The sequence below is a fragment of the Psittacula echo genome (genome assembly GCF_963264785.1).
Source record: "Psittacula echo genome assembly, chromosome: 1".
Taxonomy (NCBI): Eukaryota; Metazoa; Chordata; class Aves; order Psittaciformes; family Psittacidae; genus Psittacula; species Psittacula echo.
Genome location: NC_137735.1, coordinates 51376526 through 51395510, shown reverse-complemented (window position 1 = coordinate 51395510; position 18985 = coordinate 51376526). Strand labels below are relative to the sequence as shown.

General features: G+C 38.1%; 1 protein-coding gene across 2 annotated transcripts in view; it reads right to left on the bottom strand.

Moving 5' to 3' along the window:
* GRID2 (glutamate ionotropic receptor delta type subunit 2) overlaps nucleotides 1-18985 on the bottom strand; it is a gene marked incomplete at its 5' end in the record, with an annotated part of 729364 nt that overhangs the window by 222075 nt on the left and 488304 nt on the right. For both annotated transcript variants that reach the window (XM_080624929.1, XM_080624930.1), the window contains 2 exons: nucleotides 2212-2385; nucleotides 9066-9119. In XM_080624929.1, coding sequence (XP_080481055.1) covers nucleotides 2212-2385; nucleotides 9066-9119 — 228 coding nt within the window. The remainder of the gene's footprint in view (nucleotides 1-2211; nucleotides 2386-9065; nucleotides 9120-18985) is intronic.

Genomic DNA, 18985 nt, shown 5'->3' with positions numbered 1-18985 from the left:
GTATTGGTTACTGATCCTTTATTTGATCTTAAACTAATGGCTGGACACTTCCATTAATTAGCAAGCAGTATCTAACTGCATAACCTTCTGTGGATGCAATTCAAAATTCAGATGTGATTTTTTCTTTTGTTCCAGAGTATAGAAGAAAAGTATTTAGCAATCAGAGTAAGTATGAGTCATTAATCTGGACTAATGGCATTTACTTTATGTATGCCTACACCATTGCACCTAGTTTTTAAACAAAAGGGTTATGGTACTAAACACTTATGTGAATCCAGGTTTTAACTTCCTGCCTCCGAAATTATACAAATTTATAGAAGTTGTTGTTTCAACTAGGACAGTCCGAGAGACACAATGAAAGTTCTTCACCAAAATATTTTTCAGTGTTCTAATAAAGATGCTGAAAAAATTAATTATTCACACAGACTTCAGGGGCAGTAATTCAGGGGAAAAAAAATAAAAATCAAGAAATCCACCCTTATAATTTCCAGAGAATATATCTGATTAGTCACACTTCAATGGCATAAAAAAAAGCATTGGAAATTTCAATTTATGAACTGTTGCAACTCCCCACTGGAATGGAAGTTAATTTATAATATTGTTGGGGAGAACAAAGAAGCAGCAAACAAACGCCACAGCTACTCAAAGGTCTGTGCATCACATGGACACACAAGGGAAACTGTCAGAGTTTTTCTTCCTTTCATTTTTTAGTGTTGTGTCCCTCAGCCACTAATGAAGTGCAGCCATCTCAGGGAAAATATGAAAAAAGCAACTCAACTGTGTAGAACACTTAAACCAGTCAAGCTTCCATCATTCCTTTGAACCAGAATGTTGTGAAAGCTTTCAACAGAATTATTATAGCTCTCCAAGCTATAGGTTGATAAAGAGGCATAGGTTAAGATATAAGGTCCAAGCTAACATATTAAATAGATTTTGCCAATTTGTAGAGAATAAACTTTGGTTTCTAGAACTTTTTTTTCCCTAGAGTCAGTTCACTACTGAACTGAAAATGAAATGAAAGTGAAGAGAAAAATATATCAAATGTGAAGCCTCCTATCGATACATGATTCTTATTTTCTGCCTTGCTGTAGTTAGTAGGACCACGCTGCCGTACCAGAATGGTAGAACCTAAAGAATTTCACAGTTCTTAAATAGCCTCTAGAAATATCCTGTGCATCTATCGACCTTACATAGCCATATTTATTTTAAGAACTCTAATGGGAACACCGTGCAGTGTGCTACAGCCAGCTATTCATGTCATCAATAGGTGTTTACTAGCTGCTTTGTGAAAAATTATGAGACAAAAGCTCTTACAGCTAACCTGAAACACAGCAAGACCAGCCACACTTCTCTTTTTCCTCTCAAGTATATTTATTTTAAGCAAGGACAATCTTTAACACCTCCCTATTTCTCTCCCATTGTTTTCCTTCACTCATTAATTTTAGCATCACAAGATGACTGCTCTTTGCTGCTAAGTCAGATATGCACCTCCTGCAGCCATCTTTTCATAACTTCATAAATGGCCATGCAAAAAACCCCAAAAGTAGAATCAGTATCTTAAGCCAATTTCAGATTCCTGATTTGCCATAGCTTTGTCATGACGAAGACTAACCAGATACCTGAGAGAGAGAGGAGCTGCTCCTGGAAAACTATGTGAAGCCAGGAGGACAGTGACCATGATCTTGTTGCTGATTTCATGTGGTAGGAAGACTGTTATAGTTTAATTCTGATTTGTAACTAATAAATAGAAAAACCTGAAAATAAGGCCTCTTTTGGAACATAGGCATAGATCTAAGTGCATACACCAAGACACTTGCAAGAGATGATGCAGATGCTCCCCAGGAAGGCTCTCTTATTCACAACACTTTTGAGGCTTACACGAGACATTGGTCATGGAGATGAAATTCCTCTCAGAGAGATGACAAAAAGTAAAATTTAACAGCACAACAAAACAACTATCCTACTGCCTGGATATTAGGGGGCTTTTTGGGTCTTTTTTCTCAATTGTTGTGGAGTAGGGGAGTTGTTATAGGCCATCAGTCTCACTCACCCACTGCTCAAGCGTTTTCTTGCAATGCCATGAGCCATTAAACTACATGTCGGAGAGAACATAAAAAACAAACATTAAATTACACTAAGCCCCTGAGGAAAAACCTTGATCTGATCTAGAAAGACAGCTCCTGGGTGGGAATAGACAGGTACATGAACTACCTCCATGCTTTGGGAGAAGGGGTCCTTCGGATCACACAGTGATGAAGATATTCTGTGGTTCCCACGGAAACAGCGCTGACTTATATTTTGGGGGACTGGAAATGTTTGTCGAATAATTGTTAACCTTCCAATTGACCTTCTCACCAGCTCCTGCACATCTACATCATTTATTTCCTGGAAGATAAGGCAAGGGAGAGAATATGTATAGGAGTTAAAATCAGAAATGTTACCAACAGATTATAAACAAGAAATTAACTGATAGGACTACGAGGCATGTGATTGCTACACAGATATTGTCCAGCTCTGCCATAACCTCAAAAAGAACATATGCATGCTCATTAAAACAACTGACATAACACCTATATAACAGTTGCCAAAGTTTAAAAAGTACTGTGCCCAAACTTTACCAAATCTTTGTAGATGTAACTGGGCTTAGTTGTTTCATTTTGGATTTTCTCTCCCTCTCCTTTTACTTTTGATCTTTTAAGCAAAAGTGTTTCACAGCACCCTTGGCACTGTAAATCAGTAGGAAGTCATACCATGATGTATTTCTAAGTGTAGCATTACTTAGGACCTGTGAAGGTACAGACAATTATTCAGGCCTTAATTGTTCATTTCCTGGAAAACGAGTATCAACAATCTATGAACGAGCAAGTTAGCAAACATGATTTACCAAAAGGGTAAAGAAAATGCTTCAGATCATTCTAGGTGTCTACATGTTTGTTTATAGCATGACCTAATTTAAACCCAACTTTTTACTGCATGGAGCACCTATTAAGGCTTACAGCTGAACACTCATCTCTATGGACACACTTTAAAGAAAAAAAACAAAACCCTAAGTAAATACACCAATATGTGAAATATTAACCTTAAAATATTAACTTTAAGGCAGGTTAGGGAAACCAGAAAAACAGATTTAACACAGTATAAATTCCTGTAGTTTGGGAACATGGTCCTTTACACCATTGAATGATGAGGCCCTTGGGGAACATGGAGCGAGAAGAGTGTGGGCTCACAAGCTACAGCAACTGACTCTAATCTTCACATAAGAACTTGAACTTTAGTTAAACAGCATTTTTCTGGTGACCCAAATAGGGTCAGCTAGTAGCTTTCAAGGCAATTATGTGTATTTTTCTGTAATGCAGGAGAAATAATCTACAAAATTGCTCAATCTTTTTAACTAGAATTTATTTTTCATCATGCTGAACTGCTTATCCATAATCTGTCTTAACTACAGAGGCTGATGCCCTGAACTTTTTAGACGCTTAAATGTCTGGATACCCTCCTCCCCCGTCTCTCCAAGTAAGGGAGGTGCTCAAGGAGCTTGCATTTAACATACTCTTGTTTACAGCCACAGTTTATTGAGTATTTCTGATTTTCATTTGTGTATTGATAGCTTTTCATTTTTTAAAGGATACAGCAGATCTGCACTGTTATACCTGTAACTAAATGCCATTATCTGTTATGACTGTATCTAAATGCCTCTAGCCTCCTGATCTATGGCCATAATGAAGTCCTTAAGAGACACCAAGAGATAGACTTGAACTCAAATTATGGAATTTTTCTTGTGAAAAGGAAGCCGAGCTTTTCGAAAAAGCAGCTCCTGAAATGTTAAGGCAACTATCCTGGTAATTTTGGCTTCAGTTAACATTCTTTATTAATTATTTTGAAGCAATTTCTTTGGACATACTGGTATTTAAATTAAATCCTGGTGCTCCCATTAAATTTTGGAAGAAAAATACATGAGATGAAAATTTTAACTTCTCCTCTCCTGACCACAAGTATTTTATTCTTCTTCATAGATTGTCATAGTTTCTGAATTAATCTGTTGTTAATGTTATTTATGAAATATAGATTTTTCTACAAACAAAAATAACACATGGCAACAGCTGTGTCCAGTGTAATATCTTGCATTTCTGGTCTATTAATTCTTAATGTACCACAGATAATGGTTTATCTCAGCTTAAAAAGCCGTCTTTTCATTTAGTCTGTATTATTTCATTAGCTGCAAGGTAAAAAACCAAACCAAAACTAAAAAATAAAAAATTCTGTTTTATCAAAATGCATGTAATTTTCAATATAACTGGAAAGGAGAGCTCAAGAAGCTTCTTGTCCTGATTTTAAATGATATCCTTTCTCAGAGGATCTAAAAAAAGTTTGCCTGGTTTCATTTTACACCGTGCCCAAATTGTAACAGCAAGACTATTAGATTTGTTCTAATAATGTAAAGCCTGATACCTGCATGGCCACGTTATATTGCTAATTAATACTTTAAAAGGGATTTTGACTTTCGGCTGCTCAAACATTTATCTTTTCTGCCTTAAAAGTGTATTTATCTTTTCTATACTCAGCATTTTTGGTACATTTTAATTAGACTGTTCTCATTTTAACCTTTAGGTTGCTACCTCATAGGTTTACACATCTCTTGGGAACTAATAACAGAATCAAAACACCAAAAAGATTTTTGTCTGGTTGCCAAGGAGGTATATACATCAATAGATTAATGACAGCTATTATTTTAAAATGCTGTGAATGCCACTGATCATATCATTTATTCAGATTTTAGGTTAACAACAAAGCAATGCCATGCAAAGAAAAATTCAACTTGAGTAATTTGCTATATCTTTCTTTGTCATTTTTTAATACTTGGCATTAACTGAGTGACAAGCCTTTTACATAATGACTCCAACATCATCTCTCATTCTTGAATTTTGGATCTGACTTAAGAAAACTATATAAAGCAACTATTGCATGAGAGGAAACAATTTTCATTTGCACTTCAAAGGAGGATACAGTATAATGATATTAGGATGGCAGATGATCTGTTACACAAGCACCAAATATAAAAAAATATTACAGCTGGCCAAGCTGAACTGAGTTGGTACCTCTATAAATTCAGGTTAGGTTATGTGGTTTTGATTTTTTTTTTTTTATCAGAAGTTCAATACATAGTTTCAAAGCTTTCTTTTGTTGGTCTGAACTTGAACTAAAGGGAAAGTTGTTCTATTTCAAATGGAACAAAGATAAAATTAGATGCACATTTCATCTGAGTAGGCAAATAAATAAGGAAAGAAGTTCTATTTTAAATTAATAGGTCTTTACAGATGAATTAGGAAAAGGAACTAAAGAGGATCACACCAAAATATCAGGCAGAGACTCCAGTTGGAAGCAAGACCTAATATACACTGCTGTTCAGTTTCCATTGTCTCATTATTTTAAGATAAGTGGCATAGGCAGAGACCATTCACCACAGAGCAACCGCACAAGTAGACAGAGACAGGGAGGGAAAGAATGTATTCAGTCTTGTAATAAGCACCAAACAAAGGCAGCAATACTTGCTTATGGAGACACCTTAACTTGGGTCCAAGATGATTCCAGTATTTTTATCATATACTAGACGTGTCCTATTTTTCAGTACATGCCATGTCTTCATCACAGTCTTCTAGACACTCAAGACAGGAGAGTGTTTCTTCCTTCAAAAGCCAGCAGCAGAGAACAGGAGGCACAGCAGGAAACGGTGGGCACTGTACACCCTCTTGAGGATGGCTCATGGGCTGCCACTGCCCATGCTAAAGCACACTTGTGCTATGCCCTTCCTGAATTTCTCAGCACTTTCCAAAGAGAAGTAGCCATGGGAAAGGCATAACTAGATGAATTTCCAAGACAAGTAAAGGGAGATCTTGATCTTCATAATAATTTGCTCCCTATATCTCCTTTATGTTCCTTAGGTTCTGGAGAGTATGATGCAAAAAAGGAAGAAAATTGATAGGACAACAAGAAATCAATTTTCAGCTTTCACAGAGGAAAAAATCCAGGAGTTTGGAGATAACAGGGCTAAGCCAGTCTGTCCATTGGCTCTCACCTTTGAAAAAGAAAGAGCTGGCAGGTTGGTTACTGATCGGCACCAGAGAGAGTGGCATTTCACACCTGACCTGCCATCACCACTGGAAAAGGTAAGGGTTCAAATGAACGTATAATGCTATTATTATTCTAGTATCCATATTAAAATGTAGAATTATGTGACCTCCTAGAACGAAGTTGTGATTTTAGGACCTGATCTAGCTTCTTGGGCTTAAAAGATAGTTATGCTTTATAATCTTCTTCATGGTGGAGCACATTGGGCTGAAACATGGTGGAACTAGATGATTTCATCAGCCAAGGACCAGCCCTCTCCTAGAAAAAACGTGTCCATCTAAAAACAGCCTCTGAATACAACCCTGTGTGTCTCCCAGTCATCTCTTGTGCTATGATGGGCAAACCTGTTGGACCTTTTTCCATAAAGTGTCCTTTAAAAAAGTTTGTTGGGGTTTTTTGTTTGGTTGGTTTGGGGGTTTTTTGTTTTGTTTTTGGTTTTGATTTTTTTTTTCCCCTCAAAGAAGGAGTTTTTCCAGACTGATGTCTCCGGTAATTAGAAACGTTTTACTAACTTTTGATCTGAATTTATTCATGGCCAAGTTGAACTCATTTGTTTTTGTGCCAACCTTGTCCTCTGGACCTTGACAATGATGCATTTATTCACTCTCTCTCTGTGTTTATAAACAGACAGCATATCCTCTTTCAGTCTTTGTTTTCATAGGCTAGTGAAGCCAACCTTTCAGTCTCTTCTCACACAAATCATCTTTTTTGTGCACCCGTTCCATTGTGATTTTAATAGAGCTGGTCATAATTGTGTACATTATTTCAGATGAAATCCAACCAATCCTTTGTAGAGTAGCATTAATATTTTCACCTCCTGTATGGTAATTGTAGGCAGTGCCATGTATTTTGGACTGTCCTTGAGTAAACAATTGTAATAGAGAACTGGTGGCAGCCACGGGCATAGTTAGATGACCCTGAATGTTTAATGAGGGAAAACACTTGAGACACATGAATTTAAAATAAAAACGACATTTCTTTCATTTAAAAAGAGCAAAAGAAAGTGCTGAAAATCATACAAATGCAACTTCTTTAGTTTCATTAAATAAAATCTAAGCTTACTGTACACTTGTGATTTAAGGGTCATAGCATATATATAATTTTACTACCTTGGTATTTTGAGGTTTTATTTACTATTATGCAGAGGAAAAGAAGCAAGCAGAAACAGAGTGTTAGAAATCCATTGTAATATTTTTTTTAAGGCATATTTGATCATGACTACATTCAAATCTATGACTCCTGCAAATTTTAAATAAAGAATTGCACCATCTGCTTTAAGGCCCTGAAGAAACACAAACAACTATTTTCCGCAGTTGACTGCACTGATCAGAGGAGATTTGTACTATTTGCAAAGGTCTAACACAATGTATTCTGCTTTAGAAAATTATGAATCCTTTCCTTTTATAGGAACAACTCCCCTCCTCCTACACATGCGTTGCTATTATGATACACAGTCTTCAAGCAAATCTGCTGCATTACATTAAATAGCAACTAATGGGACTGTAAAAATTAAGGAACTCTTTCCAGGCATTATAGCATTTAGAGTGAGCAATTAAAATAACAGATGTTACCTCAAAAAGCCTAAGCAGATTCCTGATCACAAAACTGAAGGTGGTATTTCCTTCTTTATTACTAAATGTGTTGTATCTCCTTAGCACAGTGATGGAAAAGGGAATCAATTCAAACCAATTTTGGTATCTCAATTATTTGAACCATATGTGGATTTTGCCAAACAATGCATTTTGACTGTAATAAATCATCTAAAATTTTCAAATTAGGAGGACAGAGAAGCAGTGTTACAATTACTTAGTCAACAGTCTGATTTAGCCAATACGGGCACACAGAGAGATATCTAAATTGTCAAAGATGTCACAAAAAATTCATGCAAGCAACAAAATGGGCAGAGCTCTGACGTCATCAATAGCAAATGGACAACCATATCAAATGGACTTGGATATGAAGACAGCTATGTTACACACCACACAGTAAGGGGCTCCTAAATAACTGCATTTCCAAATTTTGCACTGCATAAGTGGGGGAGCTGTAACCTCATTACTGAACTGGTAAAATGGTTCCATAAGCAAGGAATGTTATGCAACATTAACCATTCAGGAAATATTCAAATTTCTGTTGTAATTTGAACATAGTGATAAGGAAAAACAGGACAAAGCATGATACTTGCCATAACATTACCTACAAATCTTATTTATTGCTAATCTCATTTCTGTGTTTGCAAAATATTGAGATTATTAACATTTTGAAACACATGTTAAAAGTAAGTTACTTAAGTGGGAATATGGATTCAAGTCCAGAAGCAGATTAAGCAGAGATGGTATTAAACATGTTCACATCCTTTAAAATAGACAGCAGGAATGACTAAACGAAATACAGAGATTTTACTGACTAGAGTTTACAGCAGTTTGCCAGAATGAAGTTAATTGTGGCTTTCACCCATTTCACATATAAGGCTATAAAACTAATAAGGGACAATGCATGTTTCTCTGCATACATCATTTAGCTCTCCTAAGTGATGGGACCACAGACTAGAGGAAGAGTTTCGGAGTGGAGAAGGCAATTAAGTGGTAACCACTTCGATTGCTCTGGCATTTAATCTGCTGCACTGTGCAAATAACAATGCTTAGAAAGCAGTTTGTTTTTTTATTTTCCCCAACAGAGATTCCCCAGGGAATTCAAGGGTTCTGCTTTTCATAAAACAAATGAAAAATGTGAATGTCATCAAATCTATGAACTGTGTTGTTCAATGTCTTATACAGAAAGCTACTTCATATACTGACTTGCCATATTTTAGCTGACAAGCATTCATGGAAGAACCTATTTCACTGTTTAAAATATAGAATTTCAATTTCATTTTCTTTCTTTTTCTTCAGAAACATTCATACAGGATTCATGGTGCACAACAATGTTTGCTTGACAGTTACCTCATTTATAATGATCCAGTGACAGTCGAAAGCAACCAAATTAGTCTCCACGACCTGAAATAGAGAACAAACCAGCTATCAGTCAGCTTGCTTGTGAAAGCCAGGAAAAAAATTAAGTGGGTGCTCTCTGCAAATGACAAAACATGAAGCACATGCTCTCTAAGACCTGTTACCAAACTGAGGCTGGAGAACCTTTAAAAAATTCTGCAGAAGCGTGTGTGTTATTGTTTGACTTGCTAATTAAACTTGGAAAATACATTTCCTTGCTGGCATTGAAGAAAAGAATGTGTTTCAGTTGAATGAGGAGAAAATGAAATAGTTTTTGCTTTAGTATTATGTGTTGAGAGGGAGCAACAGAGAGGAAGGCAGAAAATTAATACCAAGTAACTCTTGTTAGATTTCTGTAGTTCATGCCCCTAAGGTGTTTTCAGTATACAGCTACCCGCAAAGCCTGTGAATTAAAAAACCCAAACCAAATCCAAACCAAACAAACCCATGCCATAAATGGTGGCGTTCATAGAAATGCAATTGCTGGGAGAAAATGATTCTCTTGAAAAAGAGGGCTTTCACAGGAATGACGAATGACCACCCTCCCCAGGCTCCATGCACAGAGGGCATCTAATCCTCCTCCCACACATGATCTTTCCTTTGCTGAAAATTATTTCCAGGGTCTGTCTCCATGCTGGACTTAAAATGTACTTCCTAACTCATCTTTCACTCAGCCCTATTCTTTCCCTTCTTGAATCCACTACAGTTTTGTGGTGAGTCATGTTTGATTCACCTTCACAGTGGAAACAGTAGGCAGGGAAAAACACATTTGGTCTGCTTTCATTAGCTAGGAAAGAAATCACCGACAGGAAGGAGGCCAGAAAGAAACCATAGGGAAAGCTGGACACCTTTACATTTTATTTTTTTTTACCCCTAAATGAATTTGAATTATCATTGACCTTGAAATAGTTTTAAACCCAAATTAATCCTGTTTTATTTGTATAATCACCATGTTCACCTTGATTCACAATTCAAAACTACTGGACTCTTAAAAGTGCATAGAATCCCACACATAAAAAACTGAAAAATTGAAAAAGGTTTGGGATTTACAATGTTTTAAAGTAAAATAGAGGACAAGTGCTGAGTGTTATTACTTGGACCATTGCACAGCAGTCATACTTGGCTTCTAATGTTGACCAACACATACAGTGGTTGCCAAGGACGATTGCAATTTATACTGTGCCATGTTGTCGTGGTTTAAGCCCAGCCAGCAACTCAAAACCACATAGCCACTCGCTCACTCCCCCACCCACTCCCAGAGGGAAGGGGAGAAAAATCAAAAGAATGTAACTCCCACAGGCTGAGATATGAACAGTCCAGTAACTAAGGCATAACACAAACCACTACTGCGACCACCAAGAATAATAACGATAAGGGAAATAACAAGGGGAGAGAATACAACCGCTCACCACCCACTGACCGATACCCAGTCTGACCCGAGCACTGATCAAGCCCTTCCGGGTAACTGCCCCCAGTTTATATAGTGGGCATGACGTGCTGTGGTATGGAATAACTCTTTGGCTAGTTTGGGTCAGGTGTCCTGTCTCTCCTTCCTCCCGGCTTCCCCTCCTCCCTGGCAGAGCATGAGACTCACAAAGTCCTTGATCAGAGTAAACATTACTTAGCAACACTAAAAACATCGGTGTTATCAGCGCTGTTCCCAGGCTGAAAGTTAAAAAAACAGCACTGCAGCAGCTACTAAGGAGAAAAATGGCTGCTACTGCTGAATCCAGGACACATGTCCAAAGGAAAACAATTTATCTGACCAAAAATCTTAAGAGCAGCAAAAGATCTCATACTGATAACCTTCATTATTAATTCAGAGGCCATTAGAATTGGGGGTTGTCCTGGGATCAGCAGCAGCAGTCAGTTTTTCTTCTTCTTAGTAGCTGGTGCAGTGCTGTGGTTTTGACTTTCGGCCTGGGAATAATACTGATAAAGCCGATGTTTTCAGTTGCTGGTCAGGATGTTTATCCTGACCAAGGACTTTGTGAGTCTCATGCTCTGCCAGGGAGGAGGGGAAGCCAGGAGGAAGCAGAGACAGGACACCTGACCCAAACTAGCCAAAGAGGTATTCCATACCACAGCACGTCATGCCCAGGATGTAGAACGGAGAGTTTCTGGAAAGGCGGGATCACTGCAGGGTGGGGGTGAGGTACCGGTTGGTGAGCGATTGTATTCTCTTCCTTGTTATTTCCTTTATCATTATTATTATTGGTGGTAGCAGCAGTGATTTGTGTTATACCTTAGTTATTAAACTGTTCTTATCTCAACCCGTGGGAGTTGCATTCTTTTGATTCTCCTCCCCGTCCCTCCAGGAGCAGAGGGAAGAAAGGGGGGGGGGGCGGGAAGTAGACTGCGTGGTTCTAATTTACGGCCTGGGCTTAAACCATGACAGGGGTCACTGCTTATTTAGTAGAATGATAGGCAAGATTGGAAACTCTGATCTGGAGAAACTGGTGTCCACACTGCACATATAGAACAGGACAGAAACTGAATAAGTTTCTGAGTAAGATCACTGAGTAAGTGATGGGAGGCATCACAAAAGGCTCAGCCAGGATGGTTAAACTGAGCATGGCTCTTTAATCAGATGTCTCATATCAAGCCAGTTGGAAGACAAACACATTCAGGAATACAGAAAGTTTAAAAATGGACTGAATAGTAACAAAGTTCTCAGGGAAGCATTTGTTCCTTATATAAAGTTTCCATGCATAGGAAGTTCATCCCATCTACAACACAAGGGAAGTCATTTAAATTTTCCATAAGATAATGAAGCAGACAATTCTGCCAGTCAATCTACATACATTTCTGCTGAAAGCAATCAGAATTAAAACACAATAAAACAAAACAAAACCAAACTTCAAAACCCCTCCAAAAACAGAACGTCTGACGTATTTTCTGGCTTTTTGTCAGGTTCACAGTATCACAGTATCACAGTATCACAGTATCACAGTATCACAGTATGTTAGAGATTGGAAGGGACCTCAAAAGATCATCTAGTCCAATCCCCCTGCCAGAGCAGGAACACCTAGATGAGGTTACACAGGAATGTGTCCAGGCGGGTTTTGAATGTCTCCAGAGAAGGAGACTCCACAACCCCCCTGGGCAGCCTGTTCCAGTGTTCCGTCACCCTCACTGAGAAGAAGTTTCTTCTCAAGTTTAAGTGGAACCTCTTGTGTTCCAGTTTCCATTACCCCTTGTCCTATCATTGTTTGCCACTGAGAAGAGCCTGGCTCCATCCTCGTGACACTCCCCCTTTATATATTTATATACACTCATAAGGTCACCCCTCAGTCTCCTCTTCTCCAAACTATAGAGACCCAGCTCCCTCAGCCTTTCCTCATAAGGGAGATGCTCCACTCCCTTAATCATCTTAGTTGCCCTGCGCTGGACTCTCTCCAGCAGGTCCCTGTCCTTCTTGAACTGAGGGGCCCAGAACTGGACACAATATTCCAGATGCGGTCTCACCAGGGCAGAGTAGAAGGGAAGGAGGACCTCTCTCGACCTACTGACCACCCCCCTTCTAATACACCCCAGGATGCCATTGGCCTTCTTGGCCACAAGGGCACAGAGCAAGTTCCTAGCAGCGTAGTCCCTCCTAACTTCTGGCTCCAAGATGTCCCACTGGGAACGCTTGCCCTGCCTTAACTACTTCGCCCAAGATGAGGTCTCCTAAGATTCCTGTGGCTCCAAGGCAGCCTGCCAGAGGGTCGCCTTCAGAGTCAAGGCTCCTAGTGGTGTTAGGGGAATGACAAAGATAATTATTTTCCACAAAGGGTTCCTAAGCACTTTTCTTGTTTCAAAATGGCAGTCAACAGAAACTTCAGAATGAAGGAATCCACAAAATGAAAATTCACATTTTCTGTTTTTTTTTTTAATAACAGAGTAAAAGACTTCTTCTTTGACGACTTCTTTCTCTCTGAAGTTTCAGCTGATCAGATTTTAATGCACTTTATCTTCCATTAAAACTTTGGTTTCAGTTAATTTAGCTTCTTTATAAATACTTGGTTCTGTGTATCTACTTTGCCTAGGCTCTCAAATTTCAATTAAACAAGGCTTTTTTTTAACAGAGTAGGGTTCTAAGTGTGATTGTTTTTATTATGTACAACTCACAGATTGCTTCAGCCAGACTCTGGAAAGGGCTTACTGGTCTCATAAGTCACTCTTGATTTCAAACATCTCAGGCTACCTGTGACAGATTTATTCACAACTTGCAAACAATAAAACGAAATGCATTCATTTTTCAGCTTCACCTGAAACTCCTAAGCAGAAAGATCATGTTTTAATACATTAAAGTTTACGCATTCATGAATCTAGTTGATATTAAAGCCATTTTCAAAAAGCTTATGTCTAATTGAGATGAACTTGTAATGCACTCAGAGACATTCAAACTAAGATATTCTAAGTTTAGATGGGCTAGGAATAGCCCCTGGTTTAAGAATTCACTTTCTCTTTCAGGCTGCCTGAAAAAAACCTGCTTTTTGTCATTTTCTTTAGTCTGTCCACCCAAAGCTTGTGTTAGTAGTGACAGTGGTTGCTTAAAATGATGACAAATGATGCCCTGAGAAAGTTGCTAGGGCTTTTTTTAATTTTCACATTTTATTTTATTTGATGAAATACAGATCTATATCTAAACGGGGACTCATCATTAGACTTAGATTTCAAGGCCATCTTTTCACCCGTAGGTAGTTTGGTCTTACTTGATGAAATCCTAGTCCCACTGATAGCACTCAGAAAAAAGCTGTCCATTTCAGCAGGTTCATGGTGCTGCATCTCAGTTCCCTCACCTCTGAACATCTATTCTCCCTGTATAGCCTACATTGTTGATTTAAGTGACACTGAAGTTAGGCAGTGCACACTCTATGTCTGCATTAAGTGCTTGTACTATTATTATCATCATTAATAAGCTCACGATATTTTCCAATTGTGCTTTCTATGGTTTTCAGGGCAAAAGAATGCACAGACACCTACACTGTTTTACAGGAAATAATTACAATGCTATGCAAACCTTCACTTTTGATGCTTGCAGGAAAAGGTCATTCAACCCTAAAGTTTTTTTCAAACACTAACAGTAATCGTATGCATAATCTTACAGTCAGAAGATACTCTTGATCAGCAGTTATTAAGCATGAGTTTACAAGTTCGAGAATATATTATATCAGTCCAAATAAATAAACATATAAAAATACCTAAAGACAGCAGCAACACAGCCTAGCTCCAATTATTCGTCAGTAAAGCAGTCATTACTTGGACATAGTAAGCCTTTACAGTCATGACACAACACTCCCCAATACCGTTGTCTGCCTACTGAGTTTGCTGTTTTGTTTACTTAAAAAAGCCACTGCATATTCACTTGGAAGGGATGATAACAAATAAGATGATTAAAGTAAAGAAAAAAACCCCTAAAACCAACCACAAAAGAACATTGCTGGTTCTGCCTAAAATGGATCATAACCTAAAAATGACTGTAACACAGCTTCAATAAAAATATATAATGCAGTTGTGTAGAACGTTTCTGTGACTAATATGATCAGAAAGTTAAAACACGTATTAGTTATGTGAGTGACGATCTTTTTCTAGTTGAAATTCACATCTGCAGGCATATCAAGTAAGCTGGCATGAACTTCTGTTCTGTGCCAGGGAATAATGAATGTACAAGATAATGCTTGCAAAGGCATAAGGGCAGTAATGAAAAAGAAATCTAATAGCCTGTACATTAGAAGCAATAAAGCAGTTTGATGGGGGTGTGTAGGAAGTAGGGGCTTCAAGACCCAAAGCACGTGAATACAAAGCATGTTTCAGATTCATCTACTGGTTCTGCTGGCCCTGCGACAGGAAGCAGCTCTGTGTGCTCCTGAAAGGCAAGAGGACAGATTGGAAATTTCCATATAAGGTAAAAGGCAGGTAAACATATTGTTTATACAACTCATCTCTTAAGTTAAAACTGAGAAAAATGAGCATGCATTCATAATGAGGGCTGAACACCAAAATCCTATGCAGATATTAAATTGAGGATAGTTGACCCTTTCCAAAGCGAAGAAACCCATGCACACACTTGACAAATCCTCTTCACATTTCCTCTAGGGGAAATCATGCAAGAATTCAGCTGTGGGTTACTAAACACACAAAGCTATATTCAGTGCAGAAAGTTCTCTAGTTCTCTAAAGCTAAACATAACTGCTCCCCCTCAGGTATTCTCTTACAGCCATCTTCGGAAATAAGACACTGAAACATTCTTTGGCCTGAGCCAAAATGTCTGCTTTTGTGCTTCCAAATATATTTTGCTTTCTTAATTGTGATGAATCACACTAGAAGTAGCTAAAAGAAGCAAAATCTTATGAATTCCATATCAACTGTTGTGCAGTTCAGACTGGTTTTTTTACTGAAACGGTAAATATCTGAAACAATACTAAAAAAATAAATTTATGTTCTTGAGATGGTATTTCTGCTGTGCCATTGAGTACCTTCACTGTGCAGGAATATACATAAGCAGGGGAATGCCATTGTGAACAGGGGACCTTGCATCTTGCAGCCTAATGCCTGTAGCAACTCAAACATTCCTGTCTTACACAACTAAATTGTTGTCAAAGAATAAGCAGAGGGCAGCCAATATAGCTAACAATTTCAGAGAACATTTTTTTTTCTGAAATCAGCATTTTTTCATCTCTAGGCTGTTAGTATTTAGTTGTTTTTAATGCAGTATCACGTAATTCTCCAGTACTAAGAATCAAGGCAGCAAGTTAGCAGACCAGTTCTCAAATAGACTTCATAAAACTGTGGAAAAACTGAAACAGAAATTCACTTTCTACCCACTCAACCACTGCTCAGACTGAGTTCACACCGTAGTATTTGAAAACATTGTGCCATTAGTTGCATAAGTCTTGCAGCAAATGATACAGCCCGTCTAGTATGCAGTGCCATTCATACGCTGTCATAGAAATCCACAGCAATAGATATAAAAGATCATTCTTAACATCTTTGTAACTTTAGAAATGTGTTAATGTCAAACTCCAGCAGTTCTCCTAACACCTTAAAAATAAATGAAACTTATGCTTCATGAGGAAGGTGTTCCGCTTAGTCAACCACAGATGCTATCGAACTGATGAGCAAGAACACGGATGAAGCAGAAAATAATTCTCTTTTTTTAAAGAATTCAACTACACACCAAAGGAGATTTTGCAGAGAGCAGAAAAATGCTGTCAAGGAGACAAGTGATGAGCAAGGACAAACCATCTGTCACTGGCAGTAACTCCAGAACTTCTGAATCTTTGGAAGAGCCTGATAATTTATCACAACTATGTCAACATTTTACATTTTAACCTTTGAACGGGATAAATGCAAGACAATCTAAAGCAAATAAACCAACAGTAGTGCCAGAATGTAAGCTTTTCGTCTGTGCAATAATGAGCAGGCAAGAAAAACAGTTTCCCAACAAAAAAGGCATATAATTTAATGGAAAATGATATAAAAGGTTCTCTACATACCTTCTTTCTCATAGATATGGGCCCACAGGTGTGAGCCAACCTACAAGACAGAGATCAAAACCCTTACAAAGGAAACTGTTCTGTATTTGCAAAATTAATCTCCACACACATGCAACAAGTCGGACAAGTCTTGCAAACGTCTAATGAGCAGTAATGTTGCATGCATAAAAAGATCCACACAAAATCTGGCCATGTCAAGTATCTGCTGTTTGACACATAGGGGAGAGCTCCTGGTTCCAGTTTTACTACAGCTGGGACTGCTCTACAGCAAGCCACCCAGATGCCATGGCTGGCCTCCCTGCGGTAGTGACTGTGAACCTCTTTCTGCTGGACCATCGTCATTTGATGGGGTTTTCTTTCCACAAAAGCCAACAGATGGCATTGTATAATCCTTTGCTTTGGAAATGGCTAGTATTGACATAATTTAGAAAGTGATTTAGAAAGTTAGCTTTCCCCAGAGTTCAGCTGGGACACAAACTCTGTGCTAACCTCTTCCAAACATCCTCTGTCTACAATATGTCCCATTTACGTGGGCTTCTAATCTGAACTCCACTCTTCCAGCTGGAAGACTGGTAAATTGCTTTGTTCCAATACCACTAGATTTGTTGATGATGCCTTTTCCTAGACCAACCTCTTGGAGTCACCACTGCTGTTTTATAGCTGAATATATGGCTTAACCTAATTTTCTCTCCCAGGGACAAAGAAATTTGCTGATCACTAAGATATGATAAAAAACAGGCTTCCTGTACATATATGTGAGACAGAACCCCTTCCCCTCACATACAAAACAAAACAAATGCCGACCATCAAACAATAAAATAAATAGAAGTCAGAGGCCACTTCTTAACATTTTCTTTAACTGAAGAGATGCGATTTGACCGGTTTGGGCACCTAGAGCAGTCTTGTGTAGTACTGACAGCTCCTCAAGCAAAGCAAAATATGAAAAGTTAGACTATGAAATAGCTATTGTATGGGTGGTAGTAAGAATGTTAGGGGATAAATTGAAGGCTACTTAACTGATTTCAAGTTTGGAAAGGTAAATGCTCGAGAATGTTGTACTGAGCTAAATGCTACTTTTTATGTCATACTGAGCTAAACAAACACTGCAAGACCTGTGCATGGAAATCTTGAGCTTGTCTCCAAGTTTTCAATTGTGTGTGTCTACCCCTGACCATGCCCGCCTCTCTTTCTTCCTCCCCTTCCCCCTTGTTTTTTATTTCTAGCTACTGGTTCATTAAATCACCACCATTTTCTCAGGGTATCTACACCATTTCTTCCTGCTGGTGCCACAGCAAGACTTCTTCTGTGTCTCTGCTCTTAGCCTTTGAGCTTTTCAGTAGGGAAATCAGTTGGTGATTTACAAGGCTCATTCTTGCACACCAGAAACTAAGGCTCATAAAAATCTCTCTTCACTGAAGGCAATATTTTTGGAATCTAATTTTAATCTCTATCCATTTTGACTCTTGAGAAGGAAAAAGACCACGCATGGCAGTACCTATTTTTATTCTTATGGAGAATTGTCTCTTTCTGGCATTCTTTTCCCTCCAGTTCCTTCTAAGCAAAAAGCCGAATACATTGGGTGAAACCTGACAGAAAAATCCCTAGGCTACTAGTCATCTAGTTATCAACGATAAAAGCAAGCTTCTATAGCACTTGGGGGGAAAGACGTTTTCTAGGTTCCTCCTAAGGACAGGTGAGATGACTGACATGGCTTCATTTGCTTGTCTCATAGAGCGCATTTCTTGAAAAAGAAATAGTTGAAGTACTTGATCAGTTTTCCCTTTTTTCAGATTTATTTCAAAAGGTGATACTTTTAAACAAAAGAATTGTGTTATCCCCCTAAATAATTAGTTTTATATTGAGTTGGCTTGCCATTCTAATTATATCTGAAACAAGTAAAGCTCCAGGGAAGACTTCATCTCCCTTGCCATAAGATTGTAAGAGATTGAGGCAGTTCAAGTAAAGAAATCAGCCCCATGCTAAAGAAAACAAGTCAGTGGTTAAGTGTTCAATAAAAGTGAATAAACACAGCATTAATACTTCAGTGAGTATGACCATAGGCTTGTACTGAGGATAAAAAAACCCATAAAATCTTCTGTCTAGTAGAAATGTCCCTTTTGAATTTTTCATTTCCTTCATTATTGAGAAAAGCTAATAGTGTATTTATTTTATAGGACCTTGAAACCATACATCTTCTTCTGAGGTCAGCCTGCAGACTACAGGTTTAAAACAATAATAATAATGTTAAAACAATACCTATAAATAATTTAAGCATCTTTCATTTTAAGGATTATTCTGTTATTACAGTCACTTTTCTGCTATTTCCAAATTTATTTTTTGATTTATAATCCAATTATCCTTTTATAAAGTATTTTTATTATCCACTCT